This window comes from Ranitomeya imitator, unplaced genomic scaffold, assembly GCF_032444005.1.
Source record: "Ranitomeya imitator isolate aRanImi1 unplaced genomic scaffold, aRanImi1.pri SCAFFOLD_432, whole genome shotgun sequence".
NCBI lineage: Eukaryota > Metazoa > Chordata > Amphibia > Anura > Dendrobatidae > Ranitomeya > Ranitomeya imitator.
In genome coordinates, this window is record NW_027194070.1 from 337,938 (window position 1) to 355,767 (window position 17,830).

The 17,830-nt window shown below is 52.8% G+C and overlaps 1 protein-coding gene and 1 long non-coding RNA gene across 4 annotated transcripts; one reads left to right on the forward strand and one right to left on the reverse strand.

Moving 5' to 3' along the window:
- Window positions 1-278: 278 nt before the first annotated feature.
- Window positions 279-9,249, reverse strand: LOC138654645 (uncharacterized). Its single transcript, XR_011316426.1, has 3 exons — window positions 9,113-9,249; window positions 4,893-5,031; window positions 279-826 (listed from the first exon to the last, which is right to left on the reverse strand). It is a non-coding gene; the product is annotated as an uncharacterized lncRNA (long non-coding RNA).
- A 1-nt stretch (window position 9,250) lies between these two features.
- Window positions 9,251-13,800, forward strand: LOC138654643 (polyadenylate-binding protein 1-like 2). 3 transcript variants are annotated; one of them, XM_069743493.1, is made up of 4 exons: window positions 9,251-9,327; window positions 12,287-12,493; window positions 13,390-13,583; window positions 13,663-13,800. In XM_069743493.1, exons 2-4 carry the CDS (start codon window positions 12,301-12,303, stop codon window positions 13,780-13,782), a joined length of 507 nt encoding a protein of 168 aa, XP_069599594.1. In that variant the 5' UTR covers window positions 9,251-9,327; window positions 12,287-12,300; the 3' UTR covers window positions 13,783-13,800. The 3 variants fall into 3 exon arrangements, with proteins under 3 accessions (XP_069599594.1, XP_069599593.1, XP_069599592.1); XM_069743492.1 differs by lacking the exon at window positions 9,251-9,327 and adding an exon at window positions 9,473-9,745; XM_069743491.1 differs by lacking the exon at window positions 9,251-9,327 and adding an exon at window positions 9,473-9,834 and having other exon boundaries at window positions 13,663-13,799.
- The last annotated feature ends 4,030 nt before the right edge of the window (window positions 13,801-17,830 follow it).

A 17,830-nucleotide genomic window follows, 5' to 3' on the forward strand; every position in this document is an offset into this window, starting at 1 on the left:
TCCCCCCCATTTCCTTGTAGATTGTAAGCTTGCGAGCAGGGACCTCACTCCTAATGTCACTGTTTAAATTCTCTTAACTTGTATTGAATTTGTCGGTATATGTCCCCGCTTAATTGTAAAGTGCTGCGGAATATGTTGGCGCTATATAAATAAAGATTATTATTATTATTACAACAAGTTTTGGGGTCCAATTTCTTCTCTTATCCTTGGAAAAATAAAAATTTGGGGGCGAAAAGATCATATTTTTTCACAAAAATTATTTTTTTATTTTCACGGCTCTGCATTATAAACTTCTGTGAAGCACTTGTTGGGTCAAAGTGCTCACCACACATCTAGATAAGTTCCTTAAGGGGTCTACTTTCCAAAATGGTGTCACCTGTGGGGGGTTTCAATGTTTAGGCACATCAGGGGCTCTCCAAACGCAACATGGCGTCCCATCTCAATTCCTGTCAATTTTGCATTGAAAAGTCAAATGGCACTCCTTCCCTTCCGAGCTCTGCCATGCGCCCAACAAGTGGTTTACCCCCAGATATGGGGTATCAGCGTACTCAGCACAAATTGTACAACAACGTTTGGGGTCCATTTTATCCTGTTACCCTTGGTAAAATAAAACAAATTGGAGCGGAAATAAATTTTGTGTGAAAAAAAGTTAAATGTTCATTTTTATTTAAACATTCCAAAAATTCCTGTGAAACACCTGAAGGGTTAATAAACTTCTTGAATGTGGTTTTGAGCACCTTGAGGGGTGCAGTTTTTGAAATGGTGTCACACTTGGGTATTTTCTATCATATAGACCCCTCAAAATGACTTCAATGTGATGTGGTCCCTAAAAAAAAAAATGGTGTTGTAAATATGAGAAATTGCTGGTCAACTTTTAACCCTTATAACTCCCTAACAAAAAAAAAAATTTTGGTTCCAAAATTGTGCTGATGTAAAGTAGACATGTGGGAAATGTTACTTATTAAGTATTTTGTGTGACATATCTCTGTGATTTAAGGGCATAAAAATTCAAAGTTGGAAAATTGCGAAATTTCAAAATTTTCGCCAAATTTCCGTTTTTTTCCCCACAAATAACCGCAAGTTATATTTAAGAAATTTTAGCACCATCATGAAGTACAATATGTCACGATCTGTAGAAGCGTTCTAGAGTTATAACCTCATAAAAGGGACAGTGGTCAGAATTGTAAAAATTGGCCCGGTCATTAACGTGCAAACCACCCTTGGGGGTAAAGGGGTTAAACATTAAAGACAAATTAATGACAAAAAGCAAAACACATTTTGTACCAAAGTCCCCTGTGCTTTAGCTGCAAAAACAGTATTGTGGTGCTTAAAGGGAACCTGTCACCCCCAAAATCGAGGGCGAGCTAAGCCCACCAGTATCAGGGGCTTATCTGCAGCATTCTGTAATGCATTCTGGAATGCTGTAGATAACCCGCCGATGTATCCAAAAATAAAAATAATTAAAAATGAGAAAAAGAGGTTATATTATACTCACCAAGGGACAGTCCAGGTCCGGTCCGATGGGCATCGCGGTCCGGCGCCTCCAATCTTCATCAGACGACGTCCTCTTCTTGTCTTCACGCTGCGGCTCCAGCGCAAAGTACTGCAGTGCGCAGGCCCCAGGCCTCTCTGACCTTTCCCGGCGCCTGCGCACCACAGCGTGAAGACAAGAAGAGGACGTCATCCTATCAAGATGGGAGGCCCAGGATCGGACCGCCCAGGTGAAAATAATATAACCTCTTTTTGTCATCTTTGAGGATACATCGGGGGCTTATCTACAGCATTACAGAATGCATTACAGAATGCTGGAGATAAGACCCTGGTGCCGGTGGGCTGAGCTCAACGTCAATTTTGGGGGTGACAGGTTCCCTTTAACACAAAATTCCTCTCTCAAGCGGACGGGGCGGGGACACAGAGGAGCGGACGGGGCGGACACAGAGGAGCGGACGGGGCGGGGACACAGAGGAGCGGACGGGGCGGGGACACAGAGGAGCGGACGGGGCGGGGACACAGAGGAGCGGACGGGGCGGGGACACAGAGGAGCGGACGGGGCGGGGACACAGAGGAGCGGACGGGGCGGGGACACAGAGGAGCGGACGGGGCGGGGACACAGAGGAGCGGACGGGGCGGGGACACAGAGGAGCGGACGGGGCGGGGACACAGAGGAGCGGACGGGGCGGGGACACAGAGGAGCGGACGGGGCGGGGACACAGAGGAGCGGACGGGGCGGGGACACAGAGGAGCGGACGGGGCGGGGACACAGAGGAGCGGACGGGGCGGGGACACAGAGGAGCGGACGGGGCGGGGACACAGAGGAGCGGACGGGGCGGGGACACAGAGGAGCGGACGGGGCGGGGACACAGAGGAGCGGACGGGGCGGGGACACAGAGGAGCGGACGGGGCGGGGACACAGAGGAGCGGACGGGGCGGGGACACAGAGGAGCGGACGGGGCGGGGACACAGAGGAGCGGACGGGGCGGGGACACAGAGGAGCGGACGGGGCGGGGACACAGAGGAGCGGACGGGGCGGGGACACAGAGGAGCGGACGGGGCGGGGACACAGAGGAGCGGACGGGGCGGGGACACAGAGGAGCGGACGGGGCGGGGACACAGAGGAGCGGACGGGGCGGGGACACAGAGGAGCGGACGGGGCGGGGACACAGAGGAGCGGACGGGGCGGGGACACAGAGGAGCGGACGGGGCGGGGACACAGAGGAGCGGACGGGGCGGGGACACAGAGGAGCGGACGGGGCGGGGACACAGAGGAGCGGACGGGGCGGGGACACAGAGGAGCGGACGGGGCGGGGACACAGAGGAGCGGACGGGGCGGGGACACAGAGGAGCGGACGGGGCGGGGACACAGAGGAGCGGACGGGGCGGGGACACAGAGGAGCGGACGGGGCGGGGACACAGAGGAGCGGACGGGGCGGGGACACAGAGGAGCGGACGGGGCGGGGACACAGAGGAGCGGACGGGGCGGGGGACACAGAGGAGCGGACGGGGCGGGGACACAGAGGAGCGGACGGGGCGGGGACACAGAGGAGCGGACGGGGCGGGGGACACAGAGGAGCGGACGGGGCGGGGGACACAGAGGAGCGGACGGGGCGGGGGACACAGAGGAGCGGACGGGGCGGGGGCACAGAGGAGCGGACGGGGCGGGGGCACAGAGGAGCGGACGGGGCGGGGGCACAGAGGAGCGGACGGGGCGGGGGCACAGAGGAGCGGACGGGGCGGGGGCACAGAGGAGCGGACGGGGCGGGGGCACAGAGGAGCGGACGGGGCGGGGGCACAGAGGAGCGGACGGGGCGGGGGCACAGAGGAGCGGACGGGGCGGGGGCACAGAGGAGCGGACGGGGCGGGGGCACAGAGGAGCGGACGGGGCGGGGGCACAGAGGAGCGGACGGGGCGGGGGCACAGAGGAGCGGACGGGGCGGGGGCACAGAGGAGCGGACGGGGCGGGGACACAGAGGAGCGGACGGGGCGGGGACACAGAGGAGCGGACGGGGCGGGGACACAGAGGAGCGGACGGGGCGGGGACACAGAGGAGCGGACGGGGCGGGGACACAGAGGAGCGGACGGGGCGGGGACACAGAGGAGCGGACGGGGCGGGGACACAGAGGAGCGGACGGGGCGGGGACACAGAGGAGCGGACGGGGCGGGGACACAGAGGAGCGGACGGGGCGGGGACACAGAGGAGCGGACGGGGCGGGGACACAGAGGAGCGGACGGGGCGGGGACACAGAGGAGCGGACGGGGCGGGGACACAGAGGAGCGGACGGGGCGGGGACACAGAGGAGCGGACGGGGCGGGGACACAGAGGAGCGGACGGGGCGGGGACACAGAGGAGCGGACGGGGCGGGGACACAGAGGAGCGGACGGGGCGGGGACACAGAGGAGCGGACGGGGCGGGGACACAGAGGAGCGGACGGGGCGGGGACACAGAGGAGCGGACGGGGCGGGGACACAGAGGAGCGGACGGGGCGGGGACACAGAGGAGCGGACGGGGCGGGGACACAGAGGAGCGGACGGGGCGGGGACACAGAGGAGCGGACGGGGCGGGGACACAGAGGAGCGGACGGGGCGGGGACACAGAGGAGCGGACGGGGCGGGGACACAGAGGAGCGGACGGGGCGGGGACACAGAGGAGCGGACGGGGCGGGGACACAGAGGAGCGGACGGGGCGGGGACACAGAGGAGCGGACGGGGCGGGGACACAGAGGAGCGGACGGGGCGGGGACACAGAGGAGCGGACGGGGCGGGGGCACAGAGGAGCGGACGGGGCGGGGGCACAGAGGAGCGGACGGGGCGGGGGCACAGAGGAGCGGACGGGGCGGGGGCACAGAGGAGCGGACGGGGCGGGGGCACAGAGGAGCGGACGGGGCGGGGGCACAGAGGAGCGGACGGGGCGGGGGCACAGAGGAGCGGACGGGGCGGGGGCACAGAGGAGCGGACGGGGCGGGGGCACAGAGGAGCGGACGGGGCGGGGGCACAGAGGAGCGGACGGGGCGGGGGCACAGAGGAGCGGACGGGGCGGGGGCACAGAGGAGCGGACGGGGCGGGGGCACAGAGGAGCGGACGGGGCGGGGGCACAGAGGAGCGGACGGGGCGGGGGCACAGAGGAGCGGACGGGGCGGGGGCACAGAGGAGCGGACGGGGCGGGGACACAGAGGAGCGGACGGGGCGGGGGCACAGAGGAGCGGACGGGGCGGGGACACAGAGGAGCGGACGGGGCGGGGACACAGAGGAGCGGACGGGGCGGGGACACAGAGGAGCGGACGGGGCGGGGACACAGAGGAGCGGACGGGGCGGGGACACAGACCCTAGCAATATAAATGGAGAGAAAGGGAGGTTTTGGTGTTTTTTCTTTTAGGAATTATACTCGTCTCTCTGACATTATCAGACGCCCACAGTGTCATCCCTTTGGGTCCTCGCATGGATTGTGGGGGCTCCAGCATTCCACTTGGTGAAGAGAAGTCCAGTGATGAGATGACATCTGCAGGGAGGTCACTGGATGGGGAAAAGCGACAATACCTAGAATAAAACAGAAAAAAAAAATCATGCAGAAACCTGGACACAAGTAGTGGCCGCCACCAGTGGCCTCCGGGCTAATACTGACCAGCACAGCGTGCGAGGACAATAAAGCCCGGGATCTGGAGACATTGTTATCACGCAGTGTCGCTCCCAGAGGTCATAGGACAGTCATCAACCTGACGTCATGTGTGCCCAATAATATTAATGAGAAAACGTTTTATGTAAAAAAGAATAAATAAAACAGGACGGACTCCGCACCATCAGGCAGATTCTCATGTTAATATCAATCCCTCAAATCTCCATCATCATTCATCCCCTCCCCTGTCCCCCCCCCCCCCACACACACACACGTAGCGCTATACATCCCTGCACCCCCCACCGCAAGAGACATCACACACTGACCTGCACAACGCGTGACATCAGCCCCCCACACCATGCAGACCCATGCGAGTAACATCAGCCCCATTCTGCAGGTAGACACCCCCCCCCCCCCCGCACACAGATCCCCCCACCGTCCAGCATGCACATGCAGCCCCATGCAAGCAACATCACCCCTCTCTCCCCAGGCAGATCCCCCCCACCGTCCAGCATGCACATGCAGCCCCATACAAGCAATATCACCCCTTTCTCCCCAGGCAGATCCCCCCACCGTCCAGCAAGCTCATGCAGCCCCATGCAAGCAACATCACCCCTTTCTCCCGAGGCAGATCCCCCCTTCCAGCACGCGCATGCAGCCCCATGCAAGCAACATCACCCCTCTCTCCCCAGGCAGATCCCCCCTTCCAGCACGCGCATGCAGCCCCATGCAAGCAACATCACCCCTTTCTCCCCCAGGCAGATCCCCCCACCGTCCAGCACGCACATGCAGCCCCATGCAAGCAACACCACCCCTTTCTCCCCAGGCAGATCCCCCCCTTCCAGCACGCGCATGCAGCCCCATGCAAGCAACATCACCCCTTTCTCCCCAGGCAGATGCCCCCGTTCCAGCACGCGCATGCAGCCCCATGCAAGCAACATCACCCCTTTCTCCAAAGGCAGATGCCCCCACCGTCCAGCATGCACATGCAGCCCCATGCAAGCAACATCACCCCTTTCTCCCCAGGCAGATGCCCCCACCGTCCAGCACGCACATGCAGCCCCATGCAAGCAACATCACCCCTTTCTCCCAGGCAGATGCCCCCACCGTCCAGCATGCACATGCAGCCCCATGCAAGCAACATCACCCCTTTCTCCCAGGCAGATGCCCCCACCGTCCAGCATGCACATGCAGCCCCATGCAAGCAACATCACCCCTCTCTCCCCCAGGCAGATGCCCCCACCGTCCAGCATGCACATGCAGCCCCATGCAAGCAACATCACCCCTTTCTCCCAGGCAGATGCCCCCACCGTCCAGCACGCACATGCAGCCCCATGCAAGCAACATCACCCCTTTCTCCCAGGCAGATGCCCCCACCGTCCAGCACGCACATGCAGCCCCATGCAAGCAACATCACCCCTTTCTCCCCAGGCAGATCCCCCCACCGTCCAGCATGCACATGCAGCCCCATGCAAGCAACATCACCCCTTTCTCCCCAGGCAGATGCCCCCACCGTCCAGCATGCACATGCAGCCCCGTGCAAGCAACATCACCCCTTTCTCCCCAGGCAGATGCCCCCACCGTCCAGCATGCACATGCAGCCCCATGCAAGCAACACCACCCCTTTCTCCCCCAGGCAGATCCCCCCCTTCCAGCATGCACATGCAGCCCCGTGCAAGCAACATCACCCCTTTCTCCCAGGCAGATGCCCCCACCGTCCAGCATGCACATGCAGCCCCATGCAAGCAACATCACCCCTTTCTCCCCAGGCAGATGCCCCCACCGTCCAGCATGCACATGCAGCCCCATGCAAGCAACATCACCCCTTTCTCCCCAGGCAGATGCCCCCACCGTCCAGCATGCACATGCAGCCCCATGCAAGCAACATCACCCCTTTCTCCCAGGCAGATCCCCCCACCGTCCAGCATGCACATGCAGCCCCGTGCAAGCAACATCACCCCTTTCTCCCCAGGCAGATGCCCCCACCGTCCAGCATGCACATGCAGCCCCATGCAAGCAACATCACCCCTTTCTCCCCAGGCAGATGCCCCCACCGTCCAGCATGCACATGCAGCCCCATGCAAGCAACATCACCCCTTTCTCCCAGGCAGATCCCCCCACCGTCCAGCATGCACATGCAGCCCCATGCAAGCAACATCACCCCTTTCTCCCAGGCAGATGCCCCCACCGTCCAGCATGCACATGCAGCCCCATGCAAGCAACATCACCCCTTTCTCCCAGGCAGATGCCCCCACCGTCCAGCATGCACATGCAGCCCCATGCAAGCAACATCACCCCTCTCTCCCCCAGGCAGATGCCCCCACCGTCCAGCATGCACATGCAGCCCCGTGCAAGCAACATCACCCCTTTCTCCCCAGGCAGATGCCCCCACCGTCCAGCATGCACATGCAGCCCCATGCAAGCAACATCACCCCTTTCTCCCAGGCAGATGCCCCCACCGTCCAGCATGCACATGCAGCCCCATGCAAGCAACACCACCCCTTTCTCCCCAGGCAGATCCCCCCCTTCCAGCATGCACATGCAGCCCCGTGCAAGCAACATCACCCCTTTCTCCCAGGCAGATGCCCCCACCGTCCAGCATGCACATGCAGCCCCATGCAAGCAACATCACCCCTTTCTCCCAGGCAGATGCCCCCACCGTCCAGCATGCACATGCAGCCCCATGCAAGCAACATCACCCCTTTCTCCCAGGCAGATGCCCCCACCGTCCAGCATGCACATGCAGCCCCATGCAAGCAACACCACCCCTTTCTCCCCAGGCAGATCCCCCCCTTCCAGCATGCACATGCAGCCCCGTGCAAGCAACATCACCCCTTTCTCCCAGGCAGATGCCCCCACCGTCCAGCATGCACATGCAGCCCCATGCAAGCAACATCACCCCTTTCTCCCAGGCAGATGCCCCCACCGTCCAGCATGCACATGCAGCCCCATGCAAGCAACATCACCCCTTTCTCCCAGGCAGATGCCCCCACCGTCCAGCATGCACATGCAGCCCCATGCAAGCAACATCACCCCTTTCTCCCCCAGGCAGATCCCCCCACCGTCCAGCATGCACATGCAGCCCCGTGCAAGCAACATCACCCCTTTCTCCCCAGGCAGATGCCCCCACCGTCCAGCATGCACATGCAGCCCCATGCAAGCAACATCACCCCTTTCTCCCCAGGCAGATGCCCCCACCGTCCAGCATGCACATGCAGCCCCATGCAAGCAACATCACCCCTTTCTCCCAGGCAGATCCCCCCACCGTCCAGCATGCACATGCAGCCCCGTGCAAGCAACATCACCCCTTTCTCCCAGGCAGATGCCCCCACCGTCCAGCATGCACATGCAGCCCCATGCAAGCAACATCACCCCTTTCTCCCAGGCAGATGCCCCCACCGTCCAGCATGCACATGCAGCCCCATGCAAGCAACATCACCCCTCTCTCCCCCAGGCAGATGCCCCCACCGTCCAGCATGCACATGCAGCCCCGTGCAAGCAACATCACCCCTTTCTCCCCAGGCAGATGCCCCCACCGTCCAGCATGCACATGCAGCCCCATGCAAGCAACATCACCCCTTTCTCCCAGGCAGATGCCCCCACCGTCCAGCATGCACATGCAGCCCCATGCAAGCAACATCACCCCTTTCTCCCCAGGCAGATCCCCCCCTTCCAGCATGCACATGCAGCCCCATGCAAGCAACACCACCCCTTTCTCCCCAGGCAGATCCCCCCCTTCCAGCATGCACATGCAGCCCCATGCAAGCAACATCACCCCTTTCTCCCCAGGCAGATCCCCCCACCGTCCAGCATGCACATGCAGCCCCATGCAAGCAACATCACCCCTTTCTCCCCAGGCAGATCCCCCCACCGTCCAGCACGCACATGCAGCCCCATGCAAGCAACATCACCCCTTTCTCCCCCAGGCAGATCCCCCCACCGTCCAGCGTGCAGCCCCATGCAAGCAACATCACCCCTTTCTCCCCCAGGCAGACTCCCACTTACCTGGTCTGTGACTATGGAGGAGGAACCCAAAACACCCCAAATCCTGCACACAGTCCTCGAAATCCCGCCATGACGTCCACAGCTTCCGTTTCTCCTGTCTGCTCTATGGAGGGAGAGGCGCCGCCCCTTCCGGTCACATGGGCGTGACGTCACCAGAGGTCCTTTAGCCGCCTTGGATTTAGCCTCTAGCCTGAGACCAGGCTTCGCTGGAGTAGGTGAGTATGACGTCTTCAAGGAGGCGGGAAGTGGGAGGGGCCCGGGGCGGGGGGAGGAGCCCGGGGCGGGGGGAGGCGGCTCCGGACTCTAATTTAAAAAAAAAAAAGACCAGAAAGAAAACTTGCTCCCGTGCCGCCCCCCCTCCCCCCATCGTCCTGCCGTAGGCACGAGCACACAAGTGCGTAAACATATAATAAGTGATGATCCAGAAAGGAGAAGTCTTATTTGATTGGTGCACATTTATGGCATAAAATGCTTTATTATAAGGGGGATCCAGACACGTGTCGGCCCCGTAGTAACTGCCCGCTCCTCGCGTGGGCATCAGTTGGCACCATGAGGCGGCCATGCTGTGCCCTGACAGTGACAGTTTACCAGGAGCCGCCATCAGGATCTGACTGGAGACAAGATAGGAACAAGGTGATTACCGACATATTGTGCAGAGTCTGTGAGTCCAAAGTCGGCACAACCTGAAATCTTTGCGGAGGAAAGTGAAGAATTCTAGAATCGTAAGTTCTCTAATCAGCGCCACATGTCAGGCCGGCGTCACACTCGGCGTAAGACAATACGCTCCGTAATTTACGGCTGTAATACGCAGAAAAGTCCCCAAAATCGTGGTCCGTAGCTCCTCCGTAGGCAGGGTGTGTCAGCGTATTCTGTGCATGGCATCCTCCGTATGTAATCCGTATGGCAGCCGTACAATGGATCCATGTGCTCAAAAAATAATAAAAACATATATACTGTCTATATATATATATATGTATGTATGTCAGTGAGACACATGTATGTATATATATTAATATTTCATCCAGCGCGATATAGCAGAAAGCCGGTAATTCAATTGCCGTCTTTTGCTATCTCCTTCCTAAACCCGACATGATATGAGACATGTCTACATACAGTAAACCATCTCATATCACCATTTTTTCTTGCATATTCCACACTACTAATGTTAGTATGTGCAAAATTTGGGCGCTCTAGCTATTAAATTAAAGGGTTAAATGGCGGAAACAATTGGCGTGGGCTCCCACGCAATTTTCTCCGCCAGAGTAGTAAAGCCAGTGACTGAGGGCAGATATTAATAGCCTGGAGAGGGTCCACGGTTATTGCCCCCCCCCCCCCCCCCCCCCGGCTAAAAACACCTGCCCCCAGCCGCCCCAGAAAAGGCACATCTGGAAGATGCGCCTATTCTGGCACTTGGCCACTCTCTTCCCATTCCCGTGTAGCGGTGGGATATGGGGTAATGAAGGGTTAATGTCATCTTGCTATTGTAAGGGGACATTAAGCCTAATTAATAATGGAGAGACGTCAATTATGACACCTATCCATTATTAATCCAATAGTAGTAAAGGGTTAAAAAAACACACACATTATTACAAAGTCTTTTAATGAAATAAACACACAGGTTGTTGGAATAATTTATTATTCTGGTAACCCACCTGAAGACCCTCGCTCTGTAACAAAGGAAAATATCTATCAGCATATGTACGGGTGTTTAATCCATATTTTAAGCACTATCATTACTAAGTGCATACATTTGATAGCACTTTGGTTCAGGATTTATTTAGCAACATTTCAATAGAGCATGCGGTTTGAGCCTCTATTTCTTCATCTCGCTTTAGTCAGTATAATTATAAGTAAATAGATGACTTTAATATTGAAATTCCTCATCAATTGGTGATTTGAAGTTAGTGGAGGTATTTTCTCAGCATGCTCTATTGTTGAAAAATTTGTTGTATCCAGGAATGTTTATTTTATCTCTTGCTCCCTCACTAGTATTATATTTTGCTCTACACCTACCTGCCATTACATTTATCTGTACGGTTTTAAGGCATTGTTTTATTTTTTGTATTTGTCTGTATTAATAAAGTTATAACTTTTTATTGAAAAGAATCAAAACACTCTTTGATTTAGCACGCAGTTTAATAATTGCCTAGCTGATCAGTATGTTTTATTATTGATGTGTAAATTAACTTGGACAATTAATTATTCGGCCTTCAGATGAGCTCACTGGTGGATTCACAGTTACCTCGTTTTGCAGTATTACATGTACTGTGATACATAGAGGCTGTAGAAACCAAACGGCTCAACATACTAAATTACATTTTACTGTAAAAATTATATTTACCCATAAATACAAGAATAAAAAAAACCAAGATGTCAATTTGACTTTGTTTTAGTGAAGCGGTGAAATCTACCAGTTCTTTAAAGCATGTGTCTGGGACTTTAACATTGATGGACTATCCTTAGGGTAGGTGATGAATGTCTGATTGGTAAGTACCCCCGGAGATCAGCCCTTCCTGGTGTCGTCGGCAGCCGGAACTGCTCAGTTATGGAGCTGCACAGCACAGCTTTGTCTACAGAATAGTGACACATGCACATACTATTCAATAGAGAAGGCATGTGCAGTACCTGGCCGTGGCCACTATACTGTCGATGGAGCTGTTCTGGACAGAGCCACAACTCAGCACTTCCAGCCGCCACCGCCAGGATCGGTTGGGTACCGGGTGTCGCACCCCCAGTAATCAGACATTGATGACCTCTCCGAAGAATAAGCCATCAATGTTACAGCGCCAGATAGCCCCTTTAAAGCTGCTCATACACATTAGATAAATGTTGTCTGACTTTGGCGGGATCGGCAGGCCTTATACTGTGTATCGGGGTCCCCAGCTTCACCCTGAACAGAGGACGGGGGCAGAGAATGATCCGCCCTGTTGAATGTCCTTTTGTTCGGGGTGTAGATAAGCTATGGTCAGGCTGCGGCTAATGTGCATGGCCAGCTTTGGCGTGTGACTGCCATGTAATGCTTTTCAAAAACCTGACCAGCACATCCAAACATAGACTAAGTGTGAACAGGTGCATCTTTCAGCGCTGCAGTGTGCTGCCTTATTTACTTAACTTGCCATGTAATGCTGACATGTTATTATCAAGGTGTTTTTCTTACAATCTCCTTTATTTTAGTGACCCTGCTAATAATGGCCACTAGCGCACTCAGCCACAGTACAGCAACCCTGTATGTTGGGGATCTCCTTCCGGAGGTCACAGAGGAGATGCTGCATGAAAAGTTCACTCCTGCCGGCAACATTTTGTCAGTCATCATATGCAGAGACAAGATCACCGGTCAGTCTCTTGGCTACGCTTACATCAATTTCCAGCAGCCGGAGGACGGTGAGAAGCAATACACAACTATAGCTATACATTGCAGCCCTGCCAGCAACAAGGCTGGGGTGAAATATTGCAACTGTTCCACAAATATCATGGACATACAAGATTGTAGATACAGTGGGGAAAATAAGTATTTGATACGCTGCCGATTTTACATGTTTTCCCACCTACAAAGAATGCAGAGGTCTGAAATTTTTATCGTAGGTACACGTCACCTGTGAGAGACAACCTAAAAATAAAAACCAAACAATCACATTGAATGATTTTTACACAATTTACATTTTATTGCTTGAAATACTGTATATTTTTTTTAATTTCTGGCAATTTTTTAGCTTAACATATAATGTATTAAAAATAAAAAAAATCTTGCAACTTTCAAACTGGACATGGGTGCTTTTATAGATTATAACTTCCTGTTGTTTCAGGAAACAACAGGTGTACATAGCTACAGTCATCAGACCTGAGTCCAATAATTTTATTAAAGCATCTAATGAGCGTGTACAAGTGTCATTGTGAAGGGAGGGTGAGCAGGGTCAGCTGTGACATCTCCTATTGTAATTAGTGGATCTTGTATTATCAGCTGTATGTAGAAGCGTTACCGTCATCCTTCCTCTGCTGATAAGGAGCCTGCTGAAAACTCTTCCTGAAAGGGCAGAAAGTATGAACAGTTCAAGATTTCTAAAAAAATTTTAGAACAAGAAAAATTTGCAAATTATTTTTTTTTAAATAAAATTAATGCAAAACAAAATATAGTAAAAAATGTTGTAGCATGGAATGCTGGAGCTGATCAACAATTCCTATCATGGCATGGCATCCTATCAGGGCGCAGAGGTCACCGAGGTGGATAAAGTCATTGATAGTCTCTTTCTTTGAAAATGTCCCCCATCCTTTCCCGCCAGCGGAGCGAGCTCTGGATACCATGAACTTTGAAGACATGAATGGCAAAGCGATGCGCATTATGTGGTGTCAGCGCAACCCGTCCGTAATAAAGAGCAGGATCGGCAACATTTTTATCAAGAACCTGGATAAGACCATCGATAGTAAATTACTGTACGACACATTTTCTGCTTTTGGCAGCATCATGTCGTGTAAGGTAAGTCAGTCATCCACCACATACGGATGTGTGAGGTCTGTGCAGTAGTAAGGTCCCTTATTAATATGAGGTGTTGCAGGTCGTGTGTGACGAAAATGGATCTAAAGGTTATGGGTTTGTACATTTCGAGACCCGCGAATCAGCCCAGAAGGCCATTGACTCGTTGAATGGCAAGATCCTAAATGACCAGAAAGTGTAAGTATGCCCTCATGTAAGGCCGGCTTCACGTGTCTGGGATTTCTGGACTCCTGGACCCCAAATCAACATTCTCATAGGCATATTTCAAGCTTTAGGGTTCGGGTCAGGAGACCTTCGGCTGGTCTGCAAACCGCGACCTGTATACAGACTGAGACGTGCCAAGACGGCCTAACACAAAGAATCCACAATCGATTATTGACTTACATGTCGCCAGTGGCAGGGGTTATCCACCTCTGGGGACTTTTTTTTTTACTTAATTGCATTTATTTGGGGCTAAAAGTCATTTTTGCAATTCAGTTTCCTTACAAAATTTGCACCTTTTGGCTTTTACAGGCTGTTTGTCTCCTCCTCCCTGCACATTCAACTTTTCTGTGGTCAGTGGTCATAAATCAGCTGAGAAGAGCTCAGAAATAGACAGATAAGTGTTAGAAGCTCTCTTTCTGGATCCTTAGGCTATGTTTACACACAGCAGCAAAATCTGCAGCGTTTCCGCAGCAGTTTCCCATGCGTTGTACAGTACAAAGTAAACCTATGGGAAACTCAATCCGCAGTGCACATGCTGTGGAAAAAAACGCGCGGAAACGCAGCGGTTTACATTCGGCAGCATGTCAATTCTTTGTGCGGGATCCGCAGCGGTTTTACACCTGCTCCATAACAGAAAACCGCAGGTGTAAAAACGCAGTAAATCCGCAGTGGACCATTCTACGTGTGCACATACCCTTAGGCCGGCCTCACACTCAGCGTATAAAAATATGGTCCGTAAATTACGTAGAAAAGTCCCCAAAATAGTGGTCCGTATCTCCTCCGTAGGCAGGGTGTGTCAGCGTATTTTGCGCATGGCATCCTCCATATGTAATCCGTATGGCATCCGTACTGCGAGATTTTCTCGCAGGCTTGCAAAACCGACATATGGACATACAATGGATCCATGTGCTCAAAAAATCGTAACAACATATATGCTGTCTATATATATATATATATATATATATATATTAACCCCTTTCTGACCTCGGACGGGATAGTACGTCCAAGGTCAGATCCCCTGCTTTGATGCAGGGCTCCGCGGTGAGCCCGCATCAAAGCCGGGACATGTCAGCTGTTTTGAACAGCTGACATGTGCCCGTAATAGGCGCGAGCAGAATCGCGATCTGCCCGCGCCTATTAACTAGTTAAATGCTGCTGTCAAACGCAGACAGAGGCATTTAACTACCGCATCCGTCCGGGCGTCCGGAAATGACGTCATCGCCGACCCCGTCACATGATCGGAGGTAGGCGATGCTTCTCCATAGTAACCATAGAGCTCCTTGAGACCTCTATGGTTACTGATCGCCGGTAGCTGTGAGCGCCACCCTGTGGTCAGCGCTCACAGCACACCTGCAGTTCTGCTACATAGTAGCGATCAGCAGATCGCTGCTATGTAGCAGAGCCGATCGTGCTGTGCCTGCTTCTAGCCTCCCATGGAGGCTATTGAAGCATGGCAAAAATTAAAAAAAAGTTTAAAAAAATGTGAAAAAAATAAAAAAAATATAAGTTTAAATCACCCCCCTTTCGCCCCAATCAAAATAAATCAATAAAAATATCAAATCTACACATATTTGGTATCGCCGCGCTCAGAATCGCCCGATCTATCAATTAAAAAAAAGCATTAACCTGATCGCTAAACAGCGTAGTGAGAAAGAAATTTGAAACGCCAGAATTATGTTTTTTTGGTCGCCGCAACATTGCATTAAAATGCAATAACGGGCGATCAAAAGAACGTATCTGCACCAAAATGCTATCATTAAAAACGTCATCTCGGCAAGCAAAAAATAAGCCCTCAACCGACCCCAGATCATGAAAAATGGAGACGCCACGAGTATGGAAAAATGGCGCAATTTTTTTTTTCTGCAAACCTTGGAATTTTTTTTCACCACACTTAGGTAAAAAATAACCTACACATGTTAGGTGTCTATGAACTCGTAGTGACCTGGAGAATCATAATGTCAGGTCAGTTTTAGCATTTAGTGAACCTAGCAAAAAAGCCAAACAAAAAACAAGTGTGGGATTGCACTTTTTTTGCAATTTCACTGCACTTGGAATTTTTTTCCCGTTTTCTAGTACACGACATGCTAAAACCAATGATGGCGTTCAAAAGTACAACTCGTCCCGCAAAAAATAAGCCCTCACATGGCCAAATTGACGGAAAAATAAAAAAGTTATGGCTCTGGGAAGGAGGGGAGTGAAAAACGAACACGGAAAAACTAAAAATCCCAAGGTCATGAAGGGGTTAATATTTTATCCAGCGAGAGATAGCTTTAAAGCCAGTAATTCAATTGCCGGCTTTTGCTATCTCCTTCCCAAACCCGACATGATATGAGACATGGTTTACATACAGTAAACCATCTCATATCCCCATTTTTGTTACATATTACACACTACTAATGTCAGTAGTGTGTATGTGCAAAATTTGGGCGCTCTAGATATTAAATTAAAGGGTTAAATGGTGAAAAAAATTGGCGTGGGCTCCCGCGCAATTTTCTCCGCCAGAGTAGTAAAGCCAGTGACTGAGGGCAGATATTAATAGCCTGGAGAGGGTCTATGGTTTTCGCCCCCCCCCCCCTCCCACCCCCCCGGCTAAAAACATCTGCCCCCAGCCACCCCAGAAAAGGCACATCTGGAAGAGGCTGGGAAAATATTCTGAAAAGTTCCCACGCTCGAGGTCATATGAGGACAACCAGCAGATGGTGCATCACCGCGAATGAAGGTAACTACAGGTCATTGTCCTACTTTCCATTCATTCGCTGGGGTTTTACAGGCAGGAGCACAGCTGCATTATAGCAGAACTCCTGCCTGTAAAATAATTTAACCCCTTCAGATGGATTTACATCGTGGGACGTGACAGATCATCGGAAGGTATGGGATATTGTTTTTTAACCATTTCATACTATTGGATTAATAATGGATAGGTGTCATAATTGACGCCTCTCCATTATTAATCTGGCTTAATGTCACCTTACAATAGCAAGGTGACATTAACCCTTCATTACCCCATATCCCACCGCTACACGGGAATGGGAAGAGAGTGGCCAAGTGCCAGAATAGGCGCATCTTCCAGATGTGCCTTTTCTGGGGTGGCGGGGGGCAGGTGTTTTTAGCCGGGGGGGGGGGGGGGGCAATAACCATGGACCCTCCAGGCTATTAATATCTGCCCACACTCACTGGCTTTACCACTCTGGCGGAGAAAATTGTGCGGGAGCCCACGCCAATTGTTTCCGCCCAAATTTTGCACATACACACTACTAACAGTAGTGTGGAATATGCAAAAAAAATGGTGATATGAGATGGTTTACTGTATGTAAACCAGGTCTCATATCATGTCGGGTTTAGGAAGGAGATAGCAAAAGCCGGCAATTGAATTACCGGCTTTAAAGCTATCTAGCGCTGTATGAAATATTAATATATACATATATGTGTCTCAATGACATATATATAAATATATATATATATATATATATACCTATTCTATGTGTACACATTTATTCTACCTATTCTATTGTAACCTGTCAGTGTGATTTTACTGTACACCGCGCTGAATTGCCGGCTTTTCTCTCTAACACCGCAGCGTATTTCTCGCAAGTCACACTGCTGGTCCGTGTGTAATCCGTATTTTTCTGGCCCCCATAGACTTTCATTGGCGTATTTTTTGCGCAATACGGTGACAAACGCAGCATGCTGCGATTTTCTACGGCTGTAGAAGACCGTATAATACGGATCAGTAAAATACGGCTGATAGGAGCAGGGGCATAGAGAAGCATTGTACCGTATGCAATCCGTATTTTCTGCACCTCTCTTACGTCCGTAAAACACGGTAGTGTGACGCCGGCCTTAGAATGAGCTCACTCTTGGATTTTCAGTTAACCCATTCTGCAGCCAGCACTAGACAGAGCAACACTGAGGCTATACAAGGCAAATGGTGCAACATTCTTAATGAAACCCAATTGCAAAACTAAATTTTAGCCAAGAATATATGCATTTAAGTAAGAAACAAAGTGTCCCCAAAGGTGGATAAC

Bases quoted from the DNA above. Each gene is read 5' to 3' on its own strand.
- LOC138654643 (XM_069743493.1), top strand. From the start codon at position 12,301: ATGGCCACTAGCGCACTCAGCCACAGTACAGCAACCCTGTATGTTGGG. The intron at 12,494-13,389 runs GTGAGAAGCAAT...CTTTCCCGCCAG, and splicing joins TTTCCAGCAGCCGGAGGACG to CGGAGCGAGCTCTGGATACC. The intron at 13,584-13,662 runs GTAAGTCAGTCA...GAGGTGTTGCAG, and splicing joins GCAGCATCATGTCGTGTAAG to GTCGTGTGTGACGAAAATGG.